The 25917-nt window shown below is 58.0% G+C and overlaps 4 protein-coding genes across 11 annotated transcripts in view; 2 read left to right on the forward strand and 2 right to left on the reverse strand.

Moving 5' to 3' along the window:
- The window catches only part of PTBP1 (polypyrimidine tract binding protein 1), a 28680-nt gene extending 22489 nt beyond the window's left edge, over positions 1-6191 (forward strand). For all 7 annotated transcript variants that reach the window (XM_080634198.1, XM_080634199.1, XM_080634200.1 and 4 more), the window contains 5 exons: positions 1255-1288; positions 1821-1913; positions 2273-2489; positions 2742-2819; positions 3208-6191. In XM_080634198.1, the coding sequence (XP_080490324.1) occupies positions 1255-1288; positions 1821-1913; positions 2273-2489; positions 2742-2819; positions 3208-3340 (555 nt within the window). In that variant the 3' untranslated portion in view covers positions 3341-6191. The remainder of the gene's footprint in view (positions 1-1254; positions 1289-1820; positions 1914-2272; positions 2490-2741; positions 2820-3207) is intronic.
- A 3098-nt stretch (positions 6192-9289) lies between these two features.
- On the reverse strand, positions 9290-12010 carry PLPPR3 (phospholipid phosphatase related 3; the record flags this gene model as incomplete). Its single annotated transcript, XM_080633981.1, has 7 exons — positions 9290-10525; positions 10604-10777; positions 10977-11034; positions 11112-11307; positions 11420-11549; positions 11648-11833; positions 11936-12010. 7 exons carry the CDS (start codon positions 12008-12010, stop codon positions 9290-9292), a joined length of 2055 nt encoding a protein of 684 aa, XP_080490107.1.
- Positions 12011-14524: 2514 nt separating this feature from the next.
- CFD (complement factor D) lies at positions 14525-16484 on the forward strand. The gene is made up of 5 exons (XM_080633995.1): positions 14525-14644; positions 14797-14950; positions 15125-15269; positions 15572-15829; positions 16124-16484. The coding sequence occupies exons 1-5, from the start codon at positions 14584-14586 to the stop codon at positions 16289-16291; spliced, it is 786 nt and encodes a 261-aa protein (XP_080490121.1). The 5' UTR covers positions 14525-14583; the 3' UTR covers positions 16292-16484.
- A 256-nt stretch (positions 16485-16740) lies between these two features.
- MED16 (mediator complex subunit 16) lies at positions 16741-25811 on the reverse strand. 2 transcript variants are annotated; one of them, XM_080634281.1, is made up of 14 exons: positions 24773-25811; positions 24052-24159; positions 23681-23850; positions 22678-23109; positions 22367-22472; positions 21855-22010; positions 21280-21491; positions 20823-21029; positions 19712-19922; positions 19399-19532; positions 19119-19311; positions 18649-18865; positions 18168-18251; positions 16741-17469 (listed from the first exon to the last, which is right to left on the reverse strand). In XM_080634281.1, the coding sequence occupies exons 1-14, from the start codon at positions 24906-24908 to the stop codon at positions 17343-17345; spliced, it is 2493 nt and encodes an 830-aa protein (XP_080490407.1). In that variant the 5' UTR covers positions 24909-25811; the 3' UTR covers positions 16741-17342. The 2 variants fall into 2 exon arrangements, with proteins under 2 accessions (XP_080490407.1, XP_080490406.1); XM_080634280.1 differs by having other exon boundaries at positions 23681-23865.
- Between the last annotated feature and the right edge of the window lie 106 nt (positions 25812-25917).

Genomic DNA, 25917 nt, shown 5'->3' on the forward strand with positions numbered 1-25917 from the left:
ATCCAGCTTATCTTTGGGCTAGAGAGACTTTGATACTTGTACTGAAGCTGTGAACTAACAGACATGAAACTTTTTCCATTGCCTGTATAATCAGTGTTGTAGAGACTTACCTGTGCCACAACTGGTTAGTTAAGAGACAGTATTTCTCTGGAGTGACTGCTCTGCCATAACATAGGTGGGTTTTTCCTGAATTGGAACTATGGAAACTGAAATAACTCCCTTTTTCCTTTCCATGATGAGCGGAAGACGTCTGTGTGCCTCCACTTGCGCTGGCTTGACTTGGAATACAAAGTGCTGGGAGCAGAGATGTTTTTCTTGCCTTTCCAGCTGCATAGCAGCAGTTTAGGGTTTCTGCATGGTGAGCTCAAGCCTCGGAGGCCTCCTGCAAACCTGGTACCAGGTTCTCCTGGAGCAAGAGCTTTTAGCAGACCTTTGAGGGGGTTTTGTAGTGGTACAGCTGCTCATCCAAAAACAACTCTTGCTGTAAAGGCAGTGAATTGGACTGCACAGTGTGGAGCACTTCTGCAGTCGCTGGTCCTAAAGCAGCAAATGCAGCCAAGTTTGACCCAAGCTGTGAAGTCATTTCCCCTAAGAAATTCTTGCAATTGGAGCAGGTACTTTTAAATCCCAATTTTAGGGAATCCCGTTGCAGTGGAATTGACTGTTGAAGCCTGCAGAAGTCACTCAGTTGTGATACTGTCTCTTATTTCTTTGTATATCTTAAGTAAAAATGCCTTTTCTTTATCATTGTGTTCCACTAGGTAAAACCTATTAACTGTTTCTGTAAACGAGTTATTGTATGTAGAATTCTATAAATCTGACTGATGGAACACTACATATTTCCTTATGTATTTACTGACCTGTGTTTTTTGCTACTTTTTTTCTTTTCTCCCCATCCCTGAATTTTTTTTCTTCCCCTGATCCGGAATTTCTTTGCCAACTGACTGCACGGTACTTCTGCTTCCTGTTGTTGCTTGAAACAAAACAATAAAAACATTCCCCTTCCAAACAAAACCCAACAAAAACCCAACAAACACAAACCAAACCAAAAACCATAAACCCTGCTCTTCGGAAACCAACCTGCCCTTCAATATTAACCATCTTGAAAACTTCATCATCCATCAACCAATTTCGCCATTTCCTGCGGGGACTCTGCCCTTCCTCGTTGTGGACGATTTGTGCAACCTCGCTCTCCCCTTCGATTCCTTACCTCTTCCCTGTCCCTCCGCTGCCTTGCTCTGCTGTTCTCTAAAGAGAGTTACACCCCAATGCCTCTTTATTCTTTTCGGTATGTTATTATTCACACTTTTTATTACCTTGTTTTTTTTTCATTTAGTTGAGATTTACTTTTTTTTGTTGATACTTCAGAAATGTACAGTTTGCAGTTTGCTTTATTTTCGGTTTTGAATGCATAATTTTTATTTGTTTTTATTTGTTTTACATTGTTTTACTTAGTTTGCTGTTTAATTTAGTTTGCCTTTTGGTTTATGTTCAGTTATGCATGGGTTATTGCTTTGCATGTCTTTTAGAAGAGTTTTAAATGGTGATAGCATGCTAAATTGTCCAGTCTTCTGGCAGTAAGAGTTTTGCTTTTTGCTGAAACCCAGTGTCTTTTCTTTAATGTATTGTTCCATTATTATTCTGCTATATAAGAATTTTCCTTAACTAGAGCAGAATAAGTAACCATGGTTGGAATGAGATCAGTTCTGGTTGTGAATGAATGTTTTTGCTGTTGGATTGATTAGCTAATATTAAGTTAAAAGACTTCGTGGGGTTTTTTCCCTACCTAAAGATTCTTCTTGTTTCCTCACTTATTGAAGGAGTCTATGGTGATGTGCAAAGGGTGAAGATTTTATTTAAGAAGAAAGAGAATGCCCTCGTTCAGATGACGGATGGAAACCAGGCCCAGCTTGGTAAGCAAGCTTGAGCAGTACCAGACTGTTGGCATTAAGAGGCCTAATGGGGAATTAAAGCTTTAATATCAGTCCTTTCTCGTCCTCCAAAACAAAGACCCCAAACCTGAATGTGTCCGTGCGCTTGCTTGCGTGCATAGTGCAGACTGGGGGCAGCTCTGGAGAAAGGTGTGCTTCATTTGGGTGAGCAAACCCAGAGGGAGAATGGAACAGACAGTGCGGGGAAGCAGAGTATCAGTGTTCATCCTGCAGCTCCTGAGGGATGTGGTGTCTGCATGGGGAAGAACCAGAATGAAATGGGTATAGCGGAGTAAAGAAATGAAGCCTGTTGCAGTCAGCGCTGTCTTTAACCGTTGCAGCCATGAGCCATTTAAATGGGCAGAAGCTCCACGGGAAGCCCATCCGTATCACCCTGTCCAAGCACCAGACAGTCCAGCTCCCCCGTGAGGGGCAGGAAACCCACGGCCTGACAAAGGACTATGGGAATTCTCCTCTACATCGTTTCAAGAAGCCAGGCTCCAAAAATTTCCAGAACATCTTTCCTCCTTCTGCCACTCTTCATCTGTCCAATATTCCGTAAGTATCCTCCTGGAGAGTTCCTCTGTAGCTGAGCATAAAATGGGCTGCAAATTTAGTGGCAGAGTGAATACAGGCAGCTTTATGTGGCGAGCAGGAGGAGAGCCTTGCCCCTGTTCCCGTTGTTCTCTCAGCCTTGCCAGTTCAAGAAGCTGCTGGTAGAGAATTTAGGAAAGGCTCTGATGCGAATTTGTTTCTAGAGATGAATTTAGCCTGTCGGCATGCATTTGATTGGAAAACCTTCTGTTTCAGACCTTCAGTAACTGAAGAAGACCTTAAGATGTTGTTTTCAAGCAACAGTGGGGTGGTCAAAGGATTCAAATTCTTCCAGTAAGTGTTTTGTCTTGCATCCTGTCCTTAGCCTGGGCTTTTCAGTATGAGAAGGGTTAGAAGTACTTTGTTCCGATGGAATTCCAACTCGGGCTCAGGGGAGCAGAACCGTCACTGATGCAGTATTTGGTTCTCTGCAGTAAAGAATTCAGGATTAACCCTGGACTAAGTGCATGGTATGAGTTGAAAACCAAAGCAGCCAAGTGAGCTGTTCGGATATGTGTATTTTTCGTGGAGAGAGGCACTTCCATGTAAAAAGAAAGGATGCTGCAGTTTCCTGGGCAGTTAATTTCCTGCTGGCCTTGAGTTAGATCAGAAAACACTGTGTCATGTTGGGGAAGCTCAGCACGAGGTGGTGCTGATCCTGATTAACCTTCTGTCTTGTCAGGAAGGACCGTAAGATGGCTCTGATCCAGATGGGCTCTGTGGAAGAGGCCATTCAGTCCCTCATTGACCTCCATAACCATGACCTGGGTGAGAACCATCACCTGCGTGTGTCCTTCTCAAAGTCCACCATCTAAAGCTTTGGAAGGCGTGAGACAAAATGGACTTAACTTAAAACCTCTTGGGTTCGGCCTTAGGCCTTCATCAAAGGCTGAACACGAGGGTTTCAACTTCCATCATTCCATGAAAAAAAAAAAAAGCCACTTTAAAAATGCAGCTGAAGTGACCTTAAAAGACCAGAGATTTTTATTTTTTTAGAGAGAAATCGGTTTACCGGTTTTAAAAACAAAACCCAATGAAATCTTAATTCCTCTTGCGGTGATGGGTAACAATCCTGACTGTTCCAATAAAAATCACAAGTTCAAGTTTACACTTTGGAACCTGCTCTGGGAAGTTTCCCCCCTCTCCCTTGCTGTTCCTTCTCCCCCCCCCTCCAAAAAGCAGATCCTACCATGTTGATCAGGTTTCACATTGATGCCTTGTCTATTTTCTTTACCCATCCATGCCTTGAAAGACCTAAAACCACTGTGTGAATTCACTTGAGCGCCTTTGAGTCAGGAGTTTGCAAACCCGTGGTGTCCAGGAGCTCCCAACTCACCCAGCACTGTGAGAAGTTGCGTTGATCCTACCTTAACTGTGCATCTGCTGTCCTGTGCCTTAAACCTGTTCCTTTGGGGAAAACATCTGAACTGCAGGGAGTGGATTTGGGAGAGTTGAGGGCAGTGAGCTCTGGCTTAACGGCATCAGCTTGTGGTGGAGAGGTGAAGGTGGCAAAGTGGATAAAGAAAATATTGGGCTTTGACTCTTCAGGCAGTTGTGAAATGTCTCTGTGTGCACAGTATCATGTGTCTTGTGCCACTTCCCACTCTGCTCCTGCCTTAGCACCATCTGCAAGCGGCCGAGTGGGAGCTCTTGGAGTTCCTTTGCCCATCCATCACATTGGGACTGAGCAGAAGGGGCCAGGGTGGGGAAACGTTCCCAAACCCAACTGACATTCCATTGCTGATAGCGCCGGAGGCTCCGCCTGTGCAGGAGCCTCCCTCAAGAGACAAAATTAACCACTGCTGGACACTTGTGAAGACGAATCATTACCAGTCTGTCAGAAATCGTGTGTGTAAATACATATATCTAAATAATCGGCTAGGATTTGGAGAATTATGGCATATCCCACGTTTAGGAAGGTGCTCCCCTGAGCCACCTTCATGCCCCTGAGTTGAGATTAACAAGACCAATGTAGCTCTGCCATCATTCTTATAGCATGTCTTCAGCATTTGAGCTTTTTTTTTTTTTGGAGGGGGGGGGGGGGTGGTGTTAATTCTTGTATTATACTTTGGGATGCTGTTGCTGTCATCTGTGCCTATAGCAATATTTCCAGTTGACCAAATATTCTAATCTCTTTATATGCAAAAGAAATAGTTTTAAGTACCTTTTTTATAGAATGGTAAGATGGTATAAACGTACTCTGAATTTACTCCTTTGTGCTATTACCCTCTATACTGTACTTTTCCTTTCTCTCTTTTTTTTTTTGTTGGTAATTGAAATCAGTAGGGCAGGAATTTTTAGTTGCAGGCTGAGGTCATGACTGAGGATGAAGAATGTACCGAGATCAGTGCAACACTTGAAGCAAAAAAGCAGACTTGGGAAGCAAAGCGGTGGAGGTGACAGGCACAGAGAGCTTGTGCGTTAAAGGAAAGGACGCAGGTGAAGGTTTTACCTGTTTAACCTCGAAGCCCAGATCTAAGTTATAGGAAGGGAATTTATTAAAAGTAGATTGCAGCAGATTGGTTTCTTTCCCCCCCCCCAGAAAACCCATGTATTGTTTGTTTTTCCTGGCTTATGCCTCTTTCCCGGGCCATTCTGCCTTCTCTTTCGTGTGATCCGATGTTGCCTTACATTTCCCTCTAACCTGCAACCTGTTCGGATGCAAAATAACACGAATCTTGTACTTTTTTTCAGGGTTTTTTTTCTGCAAATTGTGGACCAAAGTTTGTTTTTTAATTGTCTTAGTGTGTTGCAAGTCAGGATATCCTGGCTTAGTGTGGGAGCTCTTGACTTGCCTGGCACTGAGTGTTTGGAAAAGTCTTAACTTTCTGTAGCTCCTCCCTGAGCTCTCAAGGATGTGAATTGTACCGGAGAAGCGCGTGAGGTCTGAGTTTGAGGGTTCAGCTTGGGCTGCTGACAGGGGGTCGTGATCCTCATCTGGCTGCGGTGTGGAAAACCAGCTTCCTTGGAAGCCTTGCCCCACTTGAGCCGGCGCCACTGGGTTTGGTTCCCCCTAAACCTGGGCAAAAGCCTCTTTGCTGAAGCTCCGCGCCTCCTTGCCAGCACCTCAACGTTCAGGAGGGCAAACCCAGGCGTCTGGTGGTGGGTGTCGCTCCTCTCCCTCCACAGGTGACAAACCCATTCCCCTGCAGCCCTGGGGCTGGGCTTGGATCTGAAATGTGTTTGGGAAGCCTCTCCCAGCACGCTGGGAAGAGGCTGGAGCGAGACCTGCCCCGAGGGGTGCTTTGACCGCTGCTTCGGTCACCCCAGGGGCTGGAACCAAGTGCAGACAAATGGAGGTGACCCATGACCAGGCGCCCGTGGGCCTTTCCTTTGGATCCCTGTGTTTGCATGTAAAGAATGTGAGTAACAAAAGGGTGTACATATTTATACTTTTTTTATACCTGTTGTAAGACATGAGGGGGCAGCAAAACCCATTTTTTTTATGGTGAAACAGATGTATTGTATATTTTGATAACAGCGATTCCAGGTTCAGTATTGTGGAAGGCGGGGTGGGGAGGGGAAGCGTTACCACACCATCAGAATTCCATTGCCTCTTTCAACGAATGTTTGTAATGCAAAAAGAAATGAAATTAAAACTATTTTATAACAACCTTTGTACCTTTCTGTAGCTCCATTATTTACTGTTCGGATTGTAGAAAGCAGTTGTTGGCCAGTCTGTACTTGTGCTTTCAATAAATTTCTTCTGTATTCTTTGCTTCTGATTTCCCTCTCTCTTTATTGTGCCTGTTTTACTTCTGATTTTTCCCTCCTCACGTAATTTCGGCTTGGTTTTATGTTCCCGGGATCCTCCTCACACGCATCCATGGGGAGCGGGTGATGGCGATGCCCGGAAGGGCACGGGGATGCGGGTCCCATCCTGACCAGCCGCTGAGCAGAGCTGGGACCTGGCACTCTGCCTTTGTTTACTTCACATTCCTCAACTTTCCCTGTGTTCTAGCTGATACCCATGCAATAACTCACTTCCCAGTCAAATACTCTCTAGTGCTTTAGACATGTCAGAGCTTTCTGGCTGGAGGGCCTGCTGCTTCCCCGCCAGCATGAGCGACATTCCCTGCTGTCTCCTGCAGGATTATTTCGGTTCTTGGGCCAGTTTATTCCCCACGGAGCTGATCTGGGTTCTTTCCTGTGTGCTCAGCTTGGTTAAAGCTCCTTCCCAACAGTCAGCGTTGGGCCTGGGGCTCTTAGGATATGCTTGGATGTCACGGAGCAGCCCGGAGGTTTGGAGCAGGCTTTATTTTGAAGGGAGGTGATGGGAGCAGGAGCCTGGAGGAGGATGCCCAGGGGCAGGGGGAAGGCTGGATGGATGAATCCCTCACCGGGGAAGAGCTGGTGCTTCCATGGCTCTGCTGTTCTCTATCGGCCATGTTCCCTTTGTGCACAGCGCATCACTGTGGAGCATGGAGCAGCCTCCAGGCTTCCCAGGCCCATCCCTGTGGGAGCCTCTGGCTGCTGAAAGGAATCCCTGGTGTTCCTCGAAGTGTAACAGGATTTGTGATGGCTGCTGGATGGAAGCAGGGCCGAGCAGGACCTGGCCCTTCCCATGGGCGTGAGCTGCTCCTGCACCCTGGAACCATGAGGCTGGTGATGGTTAACGCTGGGATGGTCGTTAACAACCTCGAGTGGTTGAACCCTAAAGCAGCACCGGCATCCTCAGCTCCTGCTGCCGGCTTGGGGCTCCAGCAGCTCCCTGGGGATGCTTTTGCTTCCCCTTCCCGTGCCTGCAGCACTTCCCCTCGCCCCATGCCCATCCCTGTGTCCCTCTCGCACTGTAAGGAATGGCTCATTAGGTCCCTGATCCCAGCGCTGGCTGCGGGCAAATATTGATCGCGATGGGCTGCGTTGCCATGGAAACACGGCGGCTGCTGCGAGGATGGATCCTGCCCATGGATCTACAGGAACCGGAGTGGCCCCGCTGGGGTCAGTGTGGCACTGGGATGGTCTCTGCCACTCTTCCTACGGGATGGGGCAGGGGCTGGGGGCTGTGAGGACGCGCCAGCGCTGACCTTGGGTGTGTGACCAGGACACTGTGACAGCGGAGGGGGCTCCTCAATGGGAGACCCGGATGGTTCCCAGCCTTGGGAGGATGCGGATGGAGGAGGATGCGGATGCTCCTGCTCCCCCGGTGGGGCCCCAAGCATCGCTGCTGGGGGTGCTGCTGCCCGGGGCGGGGGGTGTCAGTGCTGCGGGAGCCGTGCGGGGCTGGCAGTTGCCATGGAAACCGCTGGGTCAGAGGCAGCGGGAAGCGGCGATGGCGCCATCGCTCCCCGCAAGGAGCCGTGAGAGCGGCACCGGGGGCTGCTGGGACCCCCCCTTCTCTCCCTCCCTCCCACCCGGCCTCGGCCACCGGCTCCGCTTCACTCCCCGGGGTCACCCGCGGCCCTTGTGCTGCTGCCGAATGGTGCTGAGCCCCCCTCCTTCCACCGCATCCCCCCAACCCATTCACTGGGCAGGCGCTGCCCCCACCGCAGCCCCTGATCCTCTCGCTAATCCCGGGGTGGCTTTTCCAGCACCGAGTCGGGGTTATGCTGGATAATCCATATGTTTGCAAGGCGGAGGCTTCGGGATATCCCCCGTTAATCCAATTGCCGGTGGCAGTTCGGTGCCATGGGCCCATCGCCGGGTGTCGGGGGGACGCGGGCGGCCCATGCGGTGCCGGAGGCTGCGGTGCCGGATCCCGCGTTGTCACAGCAACGCGGCGGGAAACTGCATCGGCAGCGACACGAGCGAGGGTCTCGATTGACGGGGTACCCCCTCCCCTCGCCGGCTCCCTGGGCTGCGATGGGGACCCGCAGCCCCTTCCTCGCCCGGGGGGGGGTCACATCGCGCTCATGGGCAATGGGCTGAGGAGCCTGTGGGGGGCTTTAACCTGGCTCAGGGATGGGGGGAGAAGGATCCTGAGCCCATTTGAAGCATGGGGGACCCCAGGCGGCCACGTCTCCTTGGGAACTGGGGGCTCATGCGGTGCGTTAGGAGCATCCTCCCCCCCCCATCAGCTCCCCCATGGCGAAGGAGCCCAGCGGGGGAACATCCACGTGTTTATTTGCTTTCCAAACCACAGCCGTTCCAGCCGTTGCCCAACAAACGCGTTCACAGCCTCGAATCCCCCCCGTATCCCAGCGCAAGGCTGATGCTGCTGCTCCTGGGGTCAGAGCTCAGCCCCGGCTCCCCCTGCGCCCACCCCATGGCCCACCCTCTCCATCAGCCCATGCACTATTTACAGCCTCTGCGTGCCCAGAGCCCCGGCCCTGGGCACCCCCCGTCCCCCCTCGTCCTCCCCAACACTGCCCAGTGGCGCAGGATGTGGGGCTGCAGGACCCCCAGCATCCACAAACCAGGGCCCGTTGCCCCATGGCAGCCCCAAACCCCCTGGACCCCTCGATCCAGCCCCCCTAAAGCCCTTCAGCACCATTTGCTCCCTCCCACCCCCCAGAGCTGGAATAAATTATGACCCCCTCCAAAACGTCAGCACCATGTTAGAGAGAAGAAGGAAGTCCAAAGTGCTCGGAGCTGCCCAACCATGGCGGGGGCAGAGCCCCGTGAGCCTCCTCAGCACCGTGGTGGGAGCAGGGTCCCGCATGGGGACTCGCGCACATCCCGGCTGGCTCAGGGTCCGGTGTGACCGTGCTCGGCTGCATCCTTGTGCTGCTCCATCACCCCAATGCCACAGAGCCCCCATCCTGATTCCCCCCACCACCACCAGGAAGGGGGGAGCCCTGGGGAAGGCAGCGGGGAGGGGGGGCTCAGTCCTTAAACCTGCGCCCGCCTTGCATTTTCTTGTAGTAGTGATCCCCGTCGCTGTCCCCCTGCGCCTCCCGCTCCGCCGGCTTCCTCCGCAGCGTGGACTCGCGGCTGGCAGTGCCCGGTAGCCCCTCGGTGTCCCCCCCCCGCTCGCCCCCGGCGATGGCGGCCAGGCTGCTGTAGCGCGGCTCGTCCTGCTCCATGTCGCTGATGGAGGAGCCCGGTGAGACGCCGGCGCTCTTGGCCTGGTGGAAGCCGCGGAACTCCTTCCCCATCTCGCCCAGCTCGTAGGCATCCGGCCCCTCCGGCCCCGACTTCCACTCCCAGGGCCCGTTGCCGGCGGAGAGGTGGACGACGGGGTGATGAGGGGCATGGGCGTCGATGGTGATGATGCTGGAGCTGTCCCGCTCCGAGGGCGAGCGGTACTGCGAGGAGTCGGAGCTGGTGGAGGACGACGACGTCTCCGAGTGCTTGGGGGTGACGGAGACCATGCCCTGCTGCTTGGACATGGCGATGACCTGCATGAGGCGCGGGGGGTTGGCCACCCGCTGCGCACCCCCTTTCTCGGCCACCATCACCCACTTGGCCCGCGCGGCTGCGCTGCCCCCGGCCGGGACGCCGGCGCCCGCCTGGGTCTCCTCGGGGATGTGCACGAGCTGCGAGGCGCCCGCGCGGGGCTGGATGAGGACGCGGGGCCCCACGGCCGCCCGCTCGGCCGCGCGCGCCTGCACCGTGGGGTACAGCGACGGGGGCACGTCCTCCGCGGCGTCCCCAGCGCCCCGGCCCTGCGCCGCCTCCTCCGCCAGCGTCATGCTCCGGCCCTCCAGAGACTTCTGCTTCCACTCGGTGATGAGCTGCTTGGAGCGGGAGGCGTCCACGGGGACGTGGATGGTCATGTGGCGGCGCGCGGGGTCGTCCATGGACGGGGTGTTGACGCGGGGCAGGGTGTTGCTGAAGGTCACCATGTTCTCCTTGCCCATGGGGCTGCGGGGGGCCAGCAGGTCCACGTCCACGCTCGCCCGCTTCAGGCTCCCCAGGGAGTTCTTCTCCCGCGGCACCGGCCGCGCCGCCTCCTCCAGCCGCGCCTGCGGGTTCAGCTCGTCCGTGCTCACCGACTTGTTCTGCTGGTACACGGAGTCGTGGCCCCGCTGCGTCAGCGCCCGCAGAGCATCCTTGGCCGGCGCCGGCACTGGGACCCTCTCGGTCGGGGCACGGAAGTTGCCGACAGCGTGGAACGCCTGTGGGAGCGGGAGCGCGGCGTCAGCACCACCCCGGTGCCGCAGCCGCACCGAGCATCCTGCCCGCGCAGCACCCACCAGGTAGGCAGCGATGCCGGAGCCGATGAGGAAGCCCACGTAAACGTCGGCCGGGTGGCTGCGGTACTGGGTGATCTGGGTCAGGCCGCAGATGCCGGCGGCGATGGCGAAGGCAAAAACCAGGATGGGCTTGAGAAGTTTGGTGCTGTCCGAGATGATGGAATTGAAATACATCTGGTGGCGGCAGCGATGGGGCAAGAAGAGGCCGTTATCCACGGCTCACGGCACTGGCACCCACCACAGCATCCCCCCTCCCCAGCCATGCACAGAGCTCTTGGGTGCACACAGACCCAACCCAAGTGCCACCCAACCCAACGTAGACACATGTGGGCCAACACGGAGCCCACGCTGTGCCTGAGAGCCGGGAACTCACCGACACGTAGACGGCAGCGAATGCTGAGAGCGTTGCGTGCTGGGACGGGAAGGTTTTCCTGCGGGAAAACTGCTGTGGTTGGGATGGGGCAGGAGCGTCGGCACCGCGGCACGCGTGGACCCCCCCGGCACGTACCTGGCGGAGAGGATGGCGTGTTTGTCCGTGCCCGAGCAGATGTCCTGGGTGATGTAGGGGTTGGCATCGCAGGGGGTGCCCAGCAGCGTGTAGTTGGGCTTGCAGACGGTCAGGAAGAAGGGAGCGTGGTAGCCGGTGGCCAATTGGATGACGTCTGTCACCAGCGCCGTGGCACAGAGCCCGAACACGTGGACGCCTGGGGACACAGGGTGGCACGTCACGGCGGGTCACCCCCCATGTCCCACACGGGGTGGTCAGGGCTCACCCACCCCGGGCACCCACGGTGCGGTGCCGGCTCCTGCACGTACCCACAAACCTTACGGTGCGGCGCAGGAAGGAGTTGAAGTTGCAGCCGCCGGCGTTAATGCTGCCCTCGGCACCGGCGCGTCCCTTCAGCCGGGACTGCAGGCAGTACACGATGCCCTCCCCAACCATGATCTGCGGAGGGACCGGCAGCTCAGGGTGAGCAGGGGTCTCCCCACACCAGGACCCCAAGCCCTAACCAGGCTCCCTCCTCATCCCCCTCCAGGACTCACCGATGCGGCCGGCGCGGCGAAGGCCAGGCTGAGCAGCATGAGCAGCGGGATGAGCTCCTCGTTGGTCTCCACATAGGGCATGGAGAGCGCGCGGTCGTAGCACTGGAAGCCCACCTTGGCCGGCTTGAAGAGGTCGGTCAGCTCCAGGAAATAGAGCGTCACGATGGAGGAGGCCACGATGGGCAGCTGGTGGGGGTCAGAGTGTTGGGAACACCGCTCCGGCATGGCACAGTGCCCTGCCACACGACCGTGGCCTGGGGAAGGAGCCCCCAACCCATCCTCACCCACCTCCACAAAGTAGAAGCAGGGCAGGAGCGTCATGCTGTCCTTGGGAGCCCTGGCCTTCTCCTTGGTGGGAATCATGGTCCTGGGGCAGGAGCCGGCGTCCGCTCCGCAGCGGGGCCACAGCCTCACCCCCAGTTCTCAGCCCTATGGGGGGGTCCTGGCTCATCCTGGTGCTGCTCACCAGGTACCGGTACCCGGGGGCTGCACCGGGTAGGGGTGTCCCCGCTTCCCCCCCCAGCATCCCGGGGGTTCCGGCCGAGCCGGGGCGGTGACAACAGGTGGAGTGGAGGCTCTGCTGTCGCGACAGGCAGCCGCGACCGTGACAGGCAGCGAGGCTGCTGCGGAGGGTGTGGGGAAGGGGGGGGTGAGATGCCCATAGAGCAGAGCAGGGGATGGGGGTCCCCGGGCACCCCCCGACCCCCGAAACTGCTCCTGACTGCGAAAAGGATGGGGAGGGGATAACGGGGATGGAGCAATAGCGGGGCGGAGCAACAGTGGGGGCAATAACGGGGGGTATTAACGGGAGGTCATTAACGGGGGGTGTTAACGGGGAGGGTATGAGCGGGCGGGTGTCAGCGGGGGGGTGTTAACGGCAGGGCGGGGGGGGGGTGTCTCTCCCGGCCGTGCTGCAGCCGCGGGCGGGGGTCGGGCTGGGGATGGGGGGGGTCGGGGAGGGGCTCTTTGTGCCCCGCTTCCGCCCCCCCCCCCTTCAGCGCCCCCCACTCACCTGAGCTGCGGCCGGGGGGGGCCGGGGGCGGCGGCCGCGGGGCTCCAGGGCCGGGATGCTCCTGCCTCGGCGGAGCGCGGGGAGCGGCGGCTTCCTCCGCCTCCTCCTCCTCCTCCTCCCCGTGCCCGCCGCCCCCCGCCCCGCCCCGCAGCTCCCGGCCCCTCCCGGGGCGCTCGGGGGTCGCGGGCGGGGGCTTGCGGGGGGTCGGGGACGAGACAAAGGAAGGGGAGGGCGGGGCCGGGGGCAGCGAGCGGGACCGCCCCCCCCCCCCCGCTCCGCTCTGCCCCCCCGGCTCCGCAGCCGGCACCGGGGGGGTCCCAGGCCCGCACCGGGGCTCCCCCCCCCCCGCTGAGCTCCCTCGTCCCGGGGCTGAGGTGCCCCCGTGGGGGTGCTTCCGAAATCAGCCCCCCTCGAGCTGCGCCGGCCCCCGGAGCACAGCGGGGCTCTGCGGGCCACGGGCACCCCGGGGGCAAACCCTGCCCCTGTGCCCGGTGAGGCCCCTGCAGCAGAGGGGCCGGTGCCGAGGCCAAGCTGAGCCCCGAGTCCCCCCGAAGGCAGAGATGGGGACACGGGGGCAGCTCCCCGGGGACCCAGCGCCGGCCCCCCCGGCCCAAACTTGCGGTGGATCCCGGCCCAACCGAGCCCTGCCCGGTTGCAGCCCCCCAGCTCGCGGCCCCATCTGGGCTCTGCGCAGCCCCACACCGTGGCACCGGCCGCCGCACGATGCCCTTGTTCCATTTTTGGCCCTAAGTGGGCAGAAATCTCCCGTATTTAACGTCTAAATCCCGAATCCCTGGAAGCCGCGATTAAGCCGCTCTCCCTGCGGGAAATCCGCGGTTTGAGCCGGGCTCGGCCACCGCGACGCTTCCGCCGCATGGACGGCCCCGTCCCGCCATGTGCTGCCCGGCACCGGCAGAGCAGGAGGCCAAAGCCACCGGTGCCAGGCGATGGAGCAGGGGCTGCGGTGTCTGCGGCCGGACAAAGGGGATTCTGATCGGTAAAGGCTCACGGTGCGTGAGGAGGAGGAGGAAGAGGAGCGGCGGGGGTGTCTCCATCCCCTTGTCCGCTTTGCCCTGGAGCCGCACTCGATCCCGGCTGCGCCGGCGGGCGCACGGCAGAGCCCATGGGCAGGGATGGGGCCGGATGGGCGGTGGGGACCATCCCAGTGAGGGCCGAAGGCAGCGCAACCCCGGCCCCAGCCCGCGGGGCGCTGGGTCTGGCGGCGGAGGAGACCCGAGGCGCGGTGATGGGCTCCGGGAACGAGCCCGGGCGGTGGCGACGGGCGGGGACGGAGCTCGGGGACGCGGAGGGACCGGGCGGGAGCCGAGGCGCTGGCTCCGCTTAGCGGCACCAGGGAGAAAGGCAAGAGGGGACTGGGGCTGCCACCGCCATCACCGCCTCCGCTGCCAGCGCCACCAGCGCCACGCAGCCCCGCAGGAGCTCCTCTCGGGGCAGGGTCTCATCCTCGCCAGCCCCAAGGGCAAACCCACCCATGGGGGGATGCTCGCCCCTGAGCCACGGCCCTCGGCACCCACCCAGCACCGAGCACCCAGCGCCCGTCCGGGTGCGGGTCCCTGCTCTGGGGTGCGTGTGCCAGAACCTCCCCGTGCCAAGGGCCGGGTTTGGGCTCCGATAGCGGCGCCGAATTCCCCGGCAGCGGGTGCCAGGGCCGGAGCGGGGCCGGGCGGTTTCCTCTTCCCCCCCCCAGCGCTGTTTGTGCCGGGAACTCCTGACCCTTTCCATAAGCTGAACATTAAACAACGCTGCGGAAACCCCCCCCCGACTCCCCCCGCGCTGCCCTTCCTGCGCCCCCGCCGCCCCAAACTTCACCATAAAACCCAGCCCCAGCCCCAGCAAAGCCGAGCTGCGGCCGCCCCACAGCACCCAGCAGCTCCCAGAGGCACCCCCGGGCCCCACGGCAGCCATGGGGCTGAGTCCTGCGCCCGTCCTTGTCCTCACTCTGCTGCTGGGGGGCACGGTGAATGGTGAGTGCACCCCTCCCGTACCGCGGGGCTCCCACTCAGACCCCCAATTCCTGCCTCCGTCCGCAGCCTGGACCACGGGCAGGGGTCTGGGGTGACCCTGCCCCGTGCCCGCTGGCGGTGCCAACCTAACCCGGCCTCTTCTGCTGCCACAGGGCAGCCCCGGGGACGGATCCTGGGGGGCTACGAGGCCAAGCCCCACCTGAGGCCGTACATGGCCTCGCTGCAGCTGGATGGGCAGCACGTCTGCGGGGGCTTCCTCATCGCCAAGCAGTGGGTGCTGAGCGCTGCCCACTGCACTGAGGAGACGTGAGTGCCGGGGGGGGCTGCTCTGTGCTGGGGGGGGGGGGGGGGGGGGATGCTGGACTCGGGGCTCCATAGCCCGGTGTTGGAACAGCAGGGCTGGGCAGGGGCTGCAGCACATTCCAGAACCCCATTCCCTCGGCTGGGAATTCCCATTCCCACGCGCTGGCTCTCTTCCAGGGATGGCAAAACGTTCCAGGTCCTCCTGGGCGCTCACTCGCTCACGGAGCCGGAGCCGCACAAGCGCCTGTACCGGGTTCGTGCCCAGATCCCCCACCCCGGCAGCAACATCCACAACAACAAGGACGATCTCCTCCTGCTGCAGGTGCGACCCCCCTCCAGACACCCCTCGGAACCACAGTGGGACAGTGACCAGGGTGGGAGGAAACCCTCAAGGCCAGGCTGGGGCTGCTCAGTTCCATGTGCCTGCTTCCCCATCCCCGCGTCCCCACCAAAGAGCTTTGGGCTGCACCCGAACTTCTTCCCTGCAGTGCTCATGATGGCAGCTCCAGTCTGTCTGCATCCCGGAGGGGCTGCGGGTGGAAGGTGAAGCCAGGCTGGGGCCATCCCATTGCCGGGGCTGGGGTCCCCCCCATTGACCCTGGTCCCGTGTTTGCCTTGCGGCAGCTGGAGGAAGAAGCGGAGCTGAACGCGCACGTGCAGGTGCTGCCGCTGCAGCGGGAGGACCGGGACGTGGCTCCCGACACCGTGTGCGAGGTGGCGGGTTGGGGCACCATCAACCACAGCGGTCGCCGGCCCGACAAGCTCTACCAGCTGGAGCGGCCGGTGCTGAGCCGCGACGTCTGCAACCACCGCACCCGCCACGACCACACCATCACCGAGAAGATGATGTGCACCGACTCCCGCAGGAAGGACACCTGCAAGGTAGCGCCTGCCCCGGCCTCTGTCCCTACCCATGGGCCGGGCTGGGGGTACCTCTGGTACCTGGGGCTGCATCCCGAGGGTGATGGGAACTCCTTGCCCTGTGCTGGTCACTGCAAAGCAGCTCTCGTGAGGCTGGAGGCAGGGATGAGGCCATGGGCACAACCCAAAGGTGCTCAGTGATGGATCTGCCCCACCGTGTCCCCGCAGCGCCTCGGGCCGGGGGGACCCCGGGCTGGGTGAAGGGCTGGGGCAGTTTGAGGCCCTTGGCGGTGCTGATGAGCCCTGGTCCCGCAGGGAGACTCCGGCGGCCCCTTGGTCTGCAATGGGGTGGCCGAGGGGGTGGTCACGGCCGGGTCCCGCGTCTGCGGCAACTACAAGAAGCCGGCGATCTACACCCGCATCGCGCCCTACGCTGCCTGGATCGACGGCGTCATCGCGGCTGGGGACGGGGCCGCCCCCTGAGCCCGCACCAGGACCCGGCTCCACGCCACGGCCCCCGCAGCACCCACACTGCCTCCCGCACCAAGCACCGGATGCTCCTACCACTGCCCTGACCCGCTCCTGGGCCTGGGGACCAGCGTGAAACCAGGGGAAGGGGGTCCCTGGCCCCCTGCTTGCAAAGTGCGAGCCCAGCCGGGTCGCACATGGGGGTCAGAGCCCCCCCCCCGGCTGGCACAAGCCCCAGGCTTTGCTGAATGTGCCCTGCTGCAATAAAGTGATTCCAGCAGAGCTGCTCGGGGGGGTCCTGTGTCCGTAGTAACCTGGCAGAGCTTGGAGCCATGAATTCCCCTTCCAACTCCACAGCCCATGGCAGCTCCCTTCGCCCTTGCTCAGGGCTCTGTGTGAGCCATCCTGGCTCTGCGCTGTGTGACCAAAGTCACTTGAAAACGCACCCGAAAGCCACCCAAACCTTCAGTACAAAATGAAGGGACCTTTTATTTACAGAGTTGCTGCTGGTTCAGCAAAAGCCAACCAGGGCTTTGCTCCAGGCACAGCACACAGGTGCTTCCTGCAAGGGATGGCTCCATTACAGCACAGGTAGCGGAGTCTCCCACAGGGGCAAGACTTACTTGGGATGAAGGGATGGAGGAGTGCAGGGAAATGGGGAGTAACCAGGCCCCTGCCCTTCCCAAGCAGCACAGGAGGAACAGGAGGGCCCAGTGCTTGCTCCCCTTTCCTTGGGGACTCTGGTCCCCTTCCAGCCACCGCGTCGTGCCGAGGCCAGGGCTTGCACTGGGACCTGCTGGGCCCAGGCACCACCCTTCCCTAGGAAACCTCTGGCATTCATTCCCTTTAGCTCTTCCCTGGGAAAGGAGAGGGAAAACGAGCTCCCTCCCCTCTTCTGTACACCAATGTGAGAGCAGAAGCAGCAGCAGCACGGTGCTGCCTAGTGCTGGCTCACGGGCAGCACCAGGATGATGCTGTCCGAGCATCCCTTGCCCCAAACACGGCTGAGGAAGGCGGCCCAGAGGAGCTCCTCTGCTTGGTGCTGTTTCCCCCTGGGCCCCACAGGTCAGGAGTAGCTGAGGGGCATCCTCCTCCACAGCCCTCCACACAAGCAGTTCTTGATCCAGCGCTGCTCCCACTGCTTCACTGCGGTCACTTTGTTGGGTGACTTCAGCATCGTCACACAGCCACACCTGGAGAGAAACAGGGAGCTGGGACCGGGGCCCAGGGAAAGCAGCCGGCGCTGCTGGGAAGTCTACGGATCACACAGGGAACTGGAGGAGGAACCAGTTTCTGTCATGTGCAGGTGACGTTTGCGAGCTCTGAAAACCAGCTGAAACCAAGCGAGCAATTATCTTAACTGAAGAGAGGTGATCTGGGAACAGGACCCGGCCCCCAGCTGCTATTTATACATGAAACAGCAGCCAGTCATCTTGTAAGGATGATCTGCTGCAGAGCCTTTCCATTGAAACCAGTAATTAAAGCTAATTCAATCACATGATTTGATGGATGTCTGCTCCCCGCACCATTATTTTTGACATCCAGGCTCTTTTGTGAGGGTGGATGAAGAGGACAGCACGAAGGGACTTAAAGTGCAAGCCCAGCTTGGAAAGCAACCCTGACACGGCACCAGGGATGCTGATTGTTTCCTTGCACCAGCTCCTCTCCAAGAACAGCAGCGGTTCGATTTAAAGGCCAGACCTGCAAAGCGAGCTGGGGATCATCCATCACTCATCGGGACTCTACGGGCCAAATTCTGCTCAGTTGGGATCAACATGAGATGCTACTGGGATAGCAACGAGGATGGTAAAGAGAGACAGCTTCGGAGTGACACAGAACAGTCAGGGCTGGTGCCAGGGCTGCTGCAGTGGGGTTACACCGTGTCACTCACCGGGTGCAGGACTTGCACTCCTCTGTTGGGTACGCTCCCAAGTGCAGCCGCCGCAGGTGGTCGATTTTAGGCTGTCCAGGGGCCCTGGGTAGGACAAAGAACGGGAATGTTTCTAGAACATCCCTTCCCAAAAGCTGTGACAGGACAGGGAGCTGCGTTTCAGTGGCCACCAGGCTTTGTGCACCTCGTCCATCGAGTGCCATGGGGTTGAAGGCCGTGCTGACATGAATCTAACCACAAACCAGCACTTTCCCCCTCCGTTTCGATCTCTTTGCAACACTTTAAATTGCCAGCCCGCTGCAAGTTAAGAAATTAACGCCAGCAGAGAGGACAAACTGCTCTTGGGCCACATGAGCAAGAGGCCAAGCCAAGAAACAGAGGTGTCCTATACCCAGTGACCTCTCAGAACCACCAAGATCCATCCCAAAGCCTCCCAACACCCTCTTATCACCCCCCAGCCATTGGCCTCAGGTGTCTGTACCTGACGAAGGCATCAAACTGGGAAGAGACGGTGTGCCCAACGAGGCCGGGGGCTTTGCCAAACTGCAGCCGGACGAGCTGCTTGTTCTGCAGCTTGCTGATGATGCCATCGTTGATGGGCAGCCAGTCGATGTTGGGGATGAGCAGCTGGCTGGGCAGCAGGCAGCATTCGTCTATCAGGGTATCGTCGGGCTCCGTGATGTGATTTTCCTCACGACCTGCATGGAAAATAAAGCAAAGAAAGAAGAGAACCAGCGTGATCTTGACATTTCTCATTTAGAGATCAAGAGAACTGCGTGCGGTTTCCTCCTCCATCCGCCAACACAGCCCAGAAAACAATGAGCCTGGCAGCTGTACTTGCCCTTTCTAAACACTCTGTAACTCTCAAGTTACTCCCTGCAATTATTCCTTTCACACACAAGCCACATCAGGGAAGGGTTCTTTTGTTCGGGAAAGCTGGTAAACACTTACAGCACAGCCAGAGCTTCGTTAGGAGCCTGAACAGGAGGGACATGCTGTCCTGGGTGTCGGAGGTCGCTGTGTAGACGGGGAGGCAGCTCGGCTTCAGCAGTCCCCAGATGCGGATCACCACCATCAGCTCCCTGAACATGCCCAGGGATGCTCCGTCCCGCAGGAAGCTGTGCCCTGGCCGCACAGGAGAGCCCTGCGACGGGGAAACCAGCCAGGCTGGGGTTTAATGCTGCCCAAGCACTGCATGCAGCCACTCCTGCTGCCCTCGGGCTGTTCTCACCTGGTTAGGAAGGCTGGCCAGCAGGTAGAGCACAAAATCTCCCACCCACTGGATGAGCTGCTGCAGGGACTGCAGTGTGTTCATCTCCAGGACAAACTCCTCTGTCTTCAGGTTAATCATCACCTTGTCAATGTCTGAAACAGAAGCAAGACATCTCCTGGCTCATGATAAAAAAGACGGTCCCAAACTGCACTCCCTGTCCCTGCAGTGCCAAGAGGGGTCGCCCTCCTCTCCCTCAAACGCAGGGAACCCATCCTGAGCCTGAAAGAGGAATGATCCAACACAAACCACCCGGTGCCAGGGCAATCCCTACCTATATCTGTGATCTTGGAGCAGATTTCGGTTAGCCGGTCCCCAGGGCTCTTGTCTGGGGTGTTGAGGACGTGCGGGCGCAGCAGCGACTTCAAGGTGCAGCTGATGGCGATGAGGAAGAGCTTGGCGTGGTAGTCACACACCCGGGCGATGGTGCTGGAGGAGAGCTTGCAGAGAGAGGCCTTCATGGCCACAATGCGTGTGGAGAGGACCTGATTGACACAGAGACACCAGGGGATTACAGAAGGGAAGGCAGAATTCCAATCAGCTCTTTAAAGCTTTATTCACCACTCTCTGTTTCTGCCACGAGTGACAGGAATAGGGAGCACTGTTCTGTGCGTGTACAAACAGCGCTTCTGTTCCCAGATCTCTGCCAGAAATAGACTTCACCATCTCCCCTGAAGGTTCTACCAGGTAGAGACCCATTGATGTTAGTGAAAAGGACATAAAAAGGACATGGAGCTGTTGGAACAAGTCCAGAGCAGGCCATGAGGATGATCAGGGGACTGGAGCACCTCCCCTATGAAGATAGGCTGAGAAAGTTGGGGCTGTTCAGCCTGGAGAAGAGAAGGCTGCGTGGAGACCTCAGAGCAACCCTCCAGTATCTGAAGGGGGCCTACAAGGATGCTGGGGATGGGCTCTTCATTAGGGACTGTAGTGACAGGACAAGGGGTAACGGGTTCAAACTTAAACAGGGGAAGTTTAGATTGGATCTAAGGAAGAAACTCTTTATTGTAAGGGTGGTGAGGCACTGGAATGGGTTGCCCAAGGGAAGTTGTGAATGCTCCACCCCTGGCGGTGTGCAAGGCCAGGTTGGACAGAGCCTTGGGTGGCATGGTTTAGTGTGAGGTGTCCCTGCCCATGGCAGGGGGGTTGGAACTGGATGATCTTAAGGTCCTTTCCAACCCTCACTATTCTATGATTCTATGATTAAAAGAACAGGCCTAAGCAGAGGCTCTTCCCACCTCGAGTCCTGCTCGAGTATTCAGGGAGAGCACAGCCAGGCAGTTGGAGTGTGAGTCTTGTGAGCACTGGCAACTCCTGCTCCCTCCTTTCAGCCCCAGAGCCCCCTCCTTGTGCCCTCCCCCTGAAGTGAGCAGGGAGCTCCTGACCTGCTGCAGGGCCGCGTTCTGGCGCATGTACTCTTCATGCAGCTTCTCCACCAGGTTCTGGACCATGTTGGGCTGGACGTGGAGCAGGATGTCCCACCAGTCGTAGCCAGTCACCATGCAATACTCCAGCAGGAACAGCAAGTGACGGAGGGACATGTTCATGTCCAGCACGTGGCCCATGGAGGGCGAGATGCGAAGCATGCTCAGCTGAAGGGAGGAGGCAAAGGAAAACCTGCATCAGGAACTGGCTTGGAAATACTCCATGAAGCTACAACGCAACACAAGGCTCATTCCTGGCCCAAGGACAGAACTCCTTCAGCAGTGGGTACATCCCATCTCATTTAACATGGATTACACAGCTGTAAATCACACTCCCAGCATTCTTCTGAGTGATTCATCGCCACTTAGAGGCAGCCTGGATGAGAATATCTCACTCCCCCCTAACAGAGCACAATACCTTCCCGTGACTATCAATGCCAGCCAAGGCCAGGGACGTCCAAGAGAGTTGCATGGCTTTGAAGTGAACCAGGGGTCCAGCAGTTCGCTGCCTCTTGATCGCCTGCTCGTCCACGGGGCGCTGGGAGGAGGACCCGTAGAAGACAGCCATCATTTGCAAGGACAGGCGGTGCACAATGTGCACGCTGCCATCGTGAAAAGCCAAAGCCAAGCCTGGGGAGAGAAGACAACGAAGGCTGGGCAAGTGACTCCTCTGGGATAACCCAGACCTGGCCCCCAGAGAAGGGGTCTCACACCACTGAAAGCCCATGTGGCAACAAGATAGCACCCAAAAGGCTGTAGGCTCACAGCCCACTTTGTATCTTGAGGCCACGTCGGTGTTCCACAGAGAAACACCTCTTTCCATGGAAACCAAACAGGATGGTGAGGAAGACACCACATCTTTGACAGTTTTCCTGTCAGCATTCCGCCTGGTTTGTTCCACATTCTTATTTCAGCAACAGCTCAGCAAATTAAGAAGCTGCAGCTTCAGGTAAAAGCTATTTATTTAGGAGGGAGAGAACAGAATCCCCTTACCCAATCCAGGGAAGAATTTGGTGTCGTTGGCCACCTTCAGGTCAGTGTTGGTCAGGGAGATTGGCAGCTTCGGCAGAGCCACAGCCGAGACGCGGTCCAAGTCATTGGTGGCAGAGAGGATCCGCCACTTGAGGATCATGGGCTGCTTGTCTCCAACTTTGAGAAGCAAGTAAGCAAGTGAGACACCTCTCCCTGAGGAGATTGGAACATCCCCTCCTATTACTGCCCACGCTCCTCGCCTCAGAGGGGTTACACATTACATTGACCCTTTGTTCTTTACACCAGGGCGGTGGGAGGACAGAACACACAAAATGCCTTGGATTGAGTTAAAGTAACAAATCCCTTCCTGGAAACCAGCAAGTTGTTGCCTAAGAGGCAAACAGATGGACTGAGACCACCTGTAAAATAAACATGGCGTTCTGGATGGTCCTCTGGGTGTGATGATGGAGCTGAGAACCTGCCTTCCATTTCCACGGAGACCATTCTTAAGAGTACCTGGTGCAGAAACTCACCCACAGGAGAGATTTGCTGGAAGATGTTGTTGACTGGCAAGCCCTCCTTCCGCAGAGACCAGCACTCCACGATGCTGCTGTTCTGGTTGGAAGCACAAAGCAGCACCTGCCAAACAGAAACCCATCTTGCAGCCACATGCAGAGACTTCACAACGGGGAAAGACGCCCTCCTATCCCGTCTTCACCCCTCCCTCTCCGCTCTAGTTCGAGGCTCCTTTTCCCAAGTAGTTTCTAATCCCTATGGAGAGAGGCTGCTTTGAGGCTGAGACCTCTCTGTTTAACTCCTACTTGCTCTAAGTGCAGATGCTCACCTGCTCTGACATGTCCCGAGCGAGGAACTTGAGGTGAGTGATGGCCGGGTACTTGTCTTTGCGGGCAGGGTCTGTGGTGCAGCGCATGAAGAGGGAAGGCAGGATCTCGGTGTCTATTTTGCACTTCTCATTCACCACGCTGACGCAGACCTTGTAGAACTGCACCGGGGAGGTGCTGCTGCCATCCGAGGTGGCCACCACGATGTTCCCCCCGCCGGTGAAGGCCACGTCTGCCAAGGCCACGCGGCAGCGGAGCCGGCACAGGCTCTCTGTGGATGTCAGCACTTGGCCGTTGGGCTTGAGGAGGGACACGGTTACCAGCCCGCTGATGGTCACCGCAATCCAGCCCTCCATGGGCTTCCCACCAAACAGCGTCAGCGATGGGGAGAACTTGACCCTGGAGAACTTCTCACCAAAGTTGGATGCTCCAGACTGGGAATAAAAGGCAAGAACACAACGATGTTTGCACCCAACATGGAGCTGAACCGAGCCGGACACAGGCACCAGCTCTGCAATGGGACTAAAGAGAGGGAAAAGCTCCTCTCTGTGAGACACACAAAGAGTTAAGGTGTAAGAACCCATCAGCAGGTGACTTCTTGGCAGCCCTGCTCCTTTTGAGCTTGGCAGAATTAGACAGGGCTCTCCACATGCTGCTTATCTCCACACACACACAGAGCTCCCATTCCCAAATGCCTGGATCAAGCCTCAGGACCTCAAAAGGGTTTCTTCTGGTAGGCAAAGAAATGCTTTGATCTCCATTATACATCGAGGAAACCAAAGCACCAGACTGAGGAAGATGCTTTTAAAGCGCCAAGAGAAACGAGGCATCCAACCCCCACTGAAATCCCACAGGAACCTGGGACCTGACTGCTCTTTTTGACTGGAAAAATTCCCCTTGGCCACTTGCCCAAGGCCACGGAGGAAGCCCAGAGCAGCAGGAACAGAGGTTTCCAAGACCCGAGCCAGCCTCCCTGACCGCATCCCCTGCAGAGCTGGGACAAACCTTTTCCACGTGCAGAGCCAGCTTCACGCCGTTGTGTAGCCAGGACAGGGCCACCACTGGGTCCCCTTCCACCATGCTGCCCACCGTGTTCTCCCAGCTGTTGGCCAAGTGATCCGTCATGCTCCAGCACTTGATGTGGCCATCCGCGTCTGCAGAGAGCAGTCTGGAGCCTGCAGTGATGGCACCTCATGAGAGCCAGGGGGTAAGGCCAAGAAATCAACCCAGAATCAAGAAATCAAAGCACCCCAGTGCGGTTTGGATGGAGACGGCCAGTTCATGGCTGTGAAGTGATGGAGAAACTCCTTCTCCATGAGGAATAGTGTCCCGTGAATGGCAGGACACAGGGATAAGGAGAAGGGATCCAAGCTCACCTGACTGATCCCACTCCAGACAAGTGATGACTTCAGCATGGCCAGAGTTAACGGAGTAGACATCCCAAGGGTGCTCGGTGTCAATGATGTGGACCATGTGGGTGAGATCTACACGGGAGCAGAAGGAAACCACTCGTGAGCAGCTACCGGCTGCCCTGGTGAGGCTGCGGAGCCATGGCTGAGCGAGGGGAAGGCACCAAATGACTTTGGGCAGGGTAACAACTGCTATGGTGATGGGTCTGCCCTGAACCCCACGGTGCTGGGAAGGAGCCAGGCTGAGAGAGCTGGGCTGGGGCAGCCTGGAGAAGAGAAGGCTCCTGAAGGGGAGACCTGAGAGCAGCTCCAGTGCCTAAAGGGGCTGCAGGAAACCTGGAGAGGGGCTTGGGACAAGGGCCTGTAGGGACAGGCCAAGGGGAATGGCTTGAACCTGCCCGAGGGGAGACTGAGCTGAGCTCTTAGGCAGAAGCTCTTTCCTGTGAGGGTGCTGAGGCGCTGGCCCAGGGTGCCCAGAGAAGCTGTGGCTGCCCCATCCCTGGCAGTGTTCAAGGCCAGGTTGGACACAGGGGCTTGGAGCAAGCTGCTCCAGTGGAAGGGGTCCCTGCCCGTGGCAGGGGTTGGAGCTGGAGGAGCTTTAAGGTCCCTTCATCCCAACCCATCCCATGACTCCACAAACCTAAGGAATGGGCGGAAAAGACCCGCACGAGCCCCCCCTACCCCGAACCTTTCTCCTCCTCATTCTTGAGGTCCGTGGTGAAGGCGATGAGGTTGCGGCAGGACCAGGCGCACACCAGCGGCACGGACGGGCAGTGGTTGCTCTTCGGCCTCTTCTCCCACTCGCACACGTAGGCCAGGTCCATGGCACCGGTACCGGGGACGGGCCCAGGCCGCACCGGCCCCGCGCCGCTCCGGAGGACCCCGCCCCGCCGCTTACCCCGCGCCTGCGCCACCCCGCCCCACCCTCACAGGCACCACGGCGGGCAGCCCGGACTGGAGGCCCTCAGCACCGCGGTGGGGAGCGGAGCGGTGCCAATAAACTTTGCATACTGCCAACCCAGAACCCACTGCGGCAGAGACCACGTAAATAACGTGAGGATTTAGGCGATTTGGGTGCAAAAGAAGGGTTCGAGCACCCCCCGAGGCGTTTTCGAACGGGGAAGTACAGAGAAAGGCACATAAAATGGGTAGCCCAGAATCACCCTGTTCTGCTAATATTTGAATTCTAGGGCTTTAAATACCGCCATGGGGAAGGCTACCGACGTGCTCGCTTCGGCAGCACATATACTAAAATTGGAACGATACAGAGAAGATTAGCATGGCCCCTGCGCAAGGATGACACGCAAATTCGTGAAGCGTTCCATATTTTGCTCCCTTTTGCGGTACCCCCGGCCCCGCGGCACTGCTTTTGGACGTGGATGACACGGGAGGATCCAAGGGGTCCCCTCTGCCAAGTGGGGGCACAGCCACAGACACCCCCTCTATGGGTGCTGCTGTGACGTGCAGAGATTTTGCTCCCTACGGCTGCCGGAGAGGAGGGTGCAGCGAGGGGGGGCTGATCTCTGCTCCCAAGGAACCGGCCTCAAGCTGCACCAGGGCAGGTTTAGATGGAGCTGAGGAACAATTCCTGCCCCAGAGGCTGCTCAGGCATTGGAACAGGCTGCCCAGGGCAGGGCTGCAGGCACCGTCCCTGCAAGTGCTCACCCTCAGTGCTGGGATCAGTTGGATTGGATGAGCTTCAAGCTCGTTTCCAACCTGGTTGATTCTGTGGTTCTCTGATTCTGAGACCCCACATACGGGGCTCCTCAGCCACCCTGCCTCCCCATGAGCACCCTTTACAACCCCTCAGGGACACCCCTACCCCGCATCCCC

Source organism: Psittacula echo (genome assembly GCF_963264785.1).
Source record: "Psittacula echo genome assembly, chromosome: 24".
NCBI lineage: Eukaryota > Metazoa > Chordata > Aves > Psittaciformes > Psittacidae > Psittacula > Psittacula echo.

What these genes read in the sequence shown, in the direction of transcription:
- CFD (XM_080633995.1), top strand. Translation starts at nt 14,584, where the DNA reads ATGGGGCTGAGTCCTGCGCCCGTCCTTGTCCTCACTCTGCTGCTGGGG. An exon ending in GCTGGGGGGCACGGTGAATG is followed by an intron (nt 14,645 to 14,796) that starts GTGAGTGCACCC and finishes CTGCTGCCACAG; the next exon opens with GGCAGCCCCGGGGACGGATC. An exon ending in GCCCACTGCACTGAGGAGAC is followed by an intron (nt 14,951 to 15,124) that starts GTGAGTGCCGGG and finishes GCTCTCTTCCAG; the next exon opens with GGATGGCAAAACGTTCCAGG.
- MED16 (XM_080634280.1), bottom strand. Translation starts at nt 24,908, where the DNA reads ATGGACCTGGCCTACGTGTGCGAGTGGGAGAAGAGGCCGAAGAGCAAC. An exon ending in TCTGGAGTGGGATCAGTCAG is followed by an intron (nt 23,866 to 24,051) that starts GTGAGCTTGGAT and finishes GGCTCTCATGAG; the next exon opens with GTGCCATCACTGCAGGCTCC. An exon ending in GAGTGCAAGTCCTGCACCCG is followed by an intron (nt 17,470 to 18,167) that starts GTGAGTGACACG and finishes GTTTCTCTCCAG; the next exon opens with GTGTGGCTGTGTGACGATGC.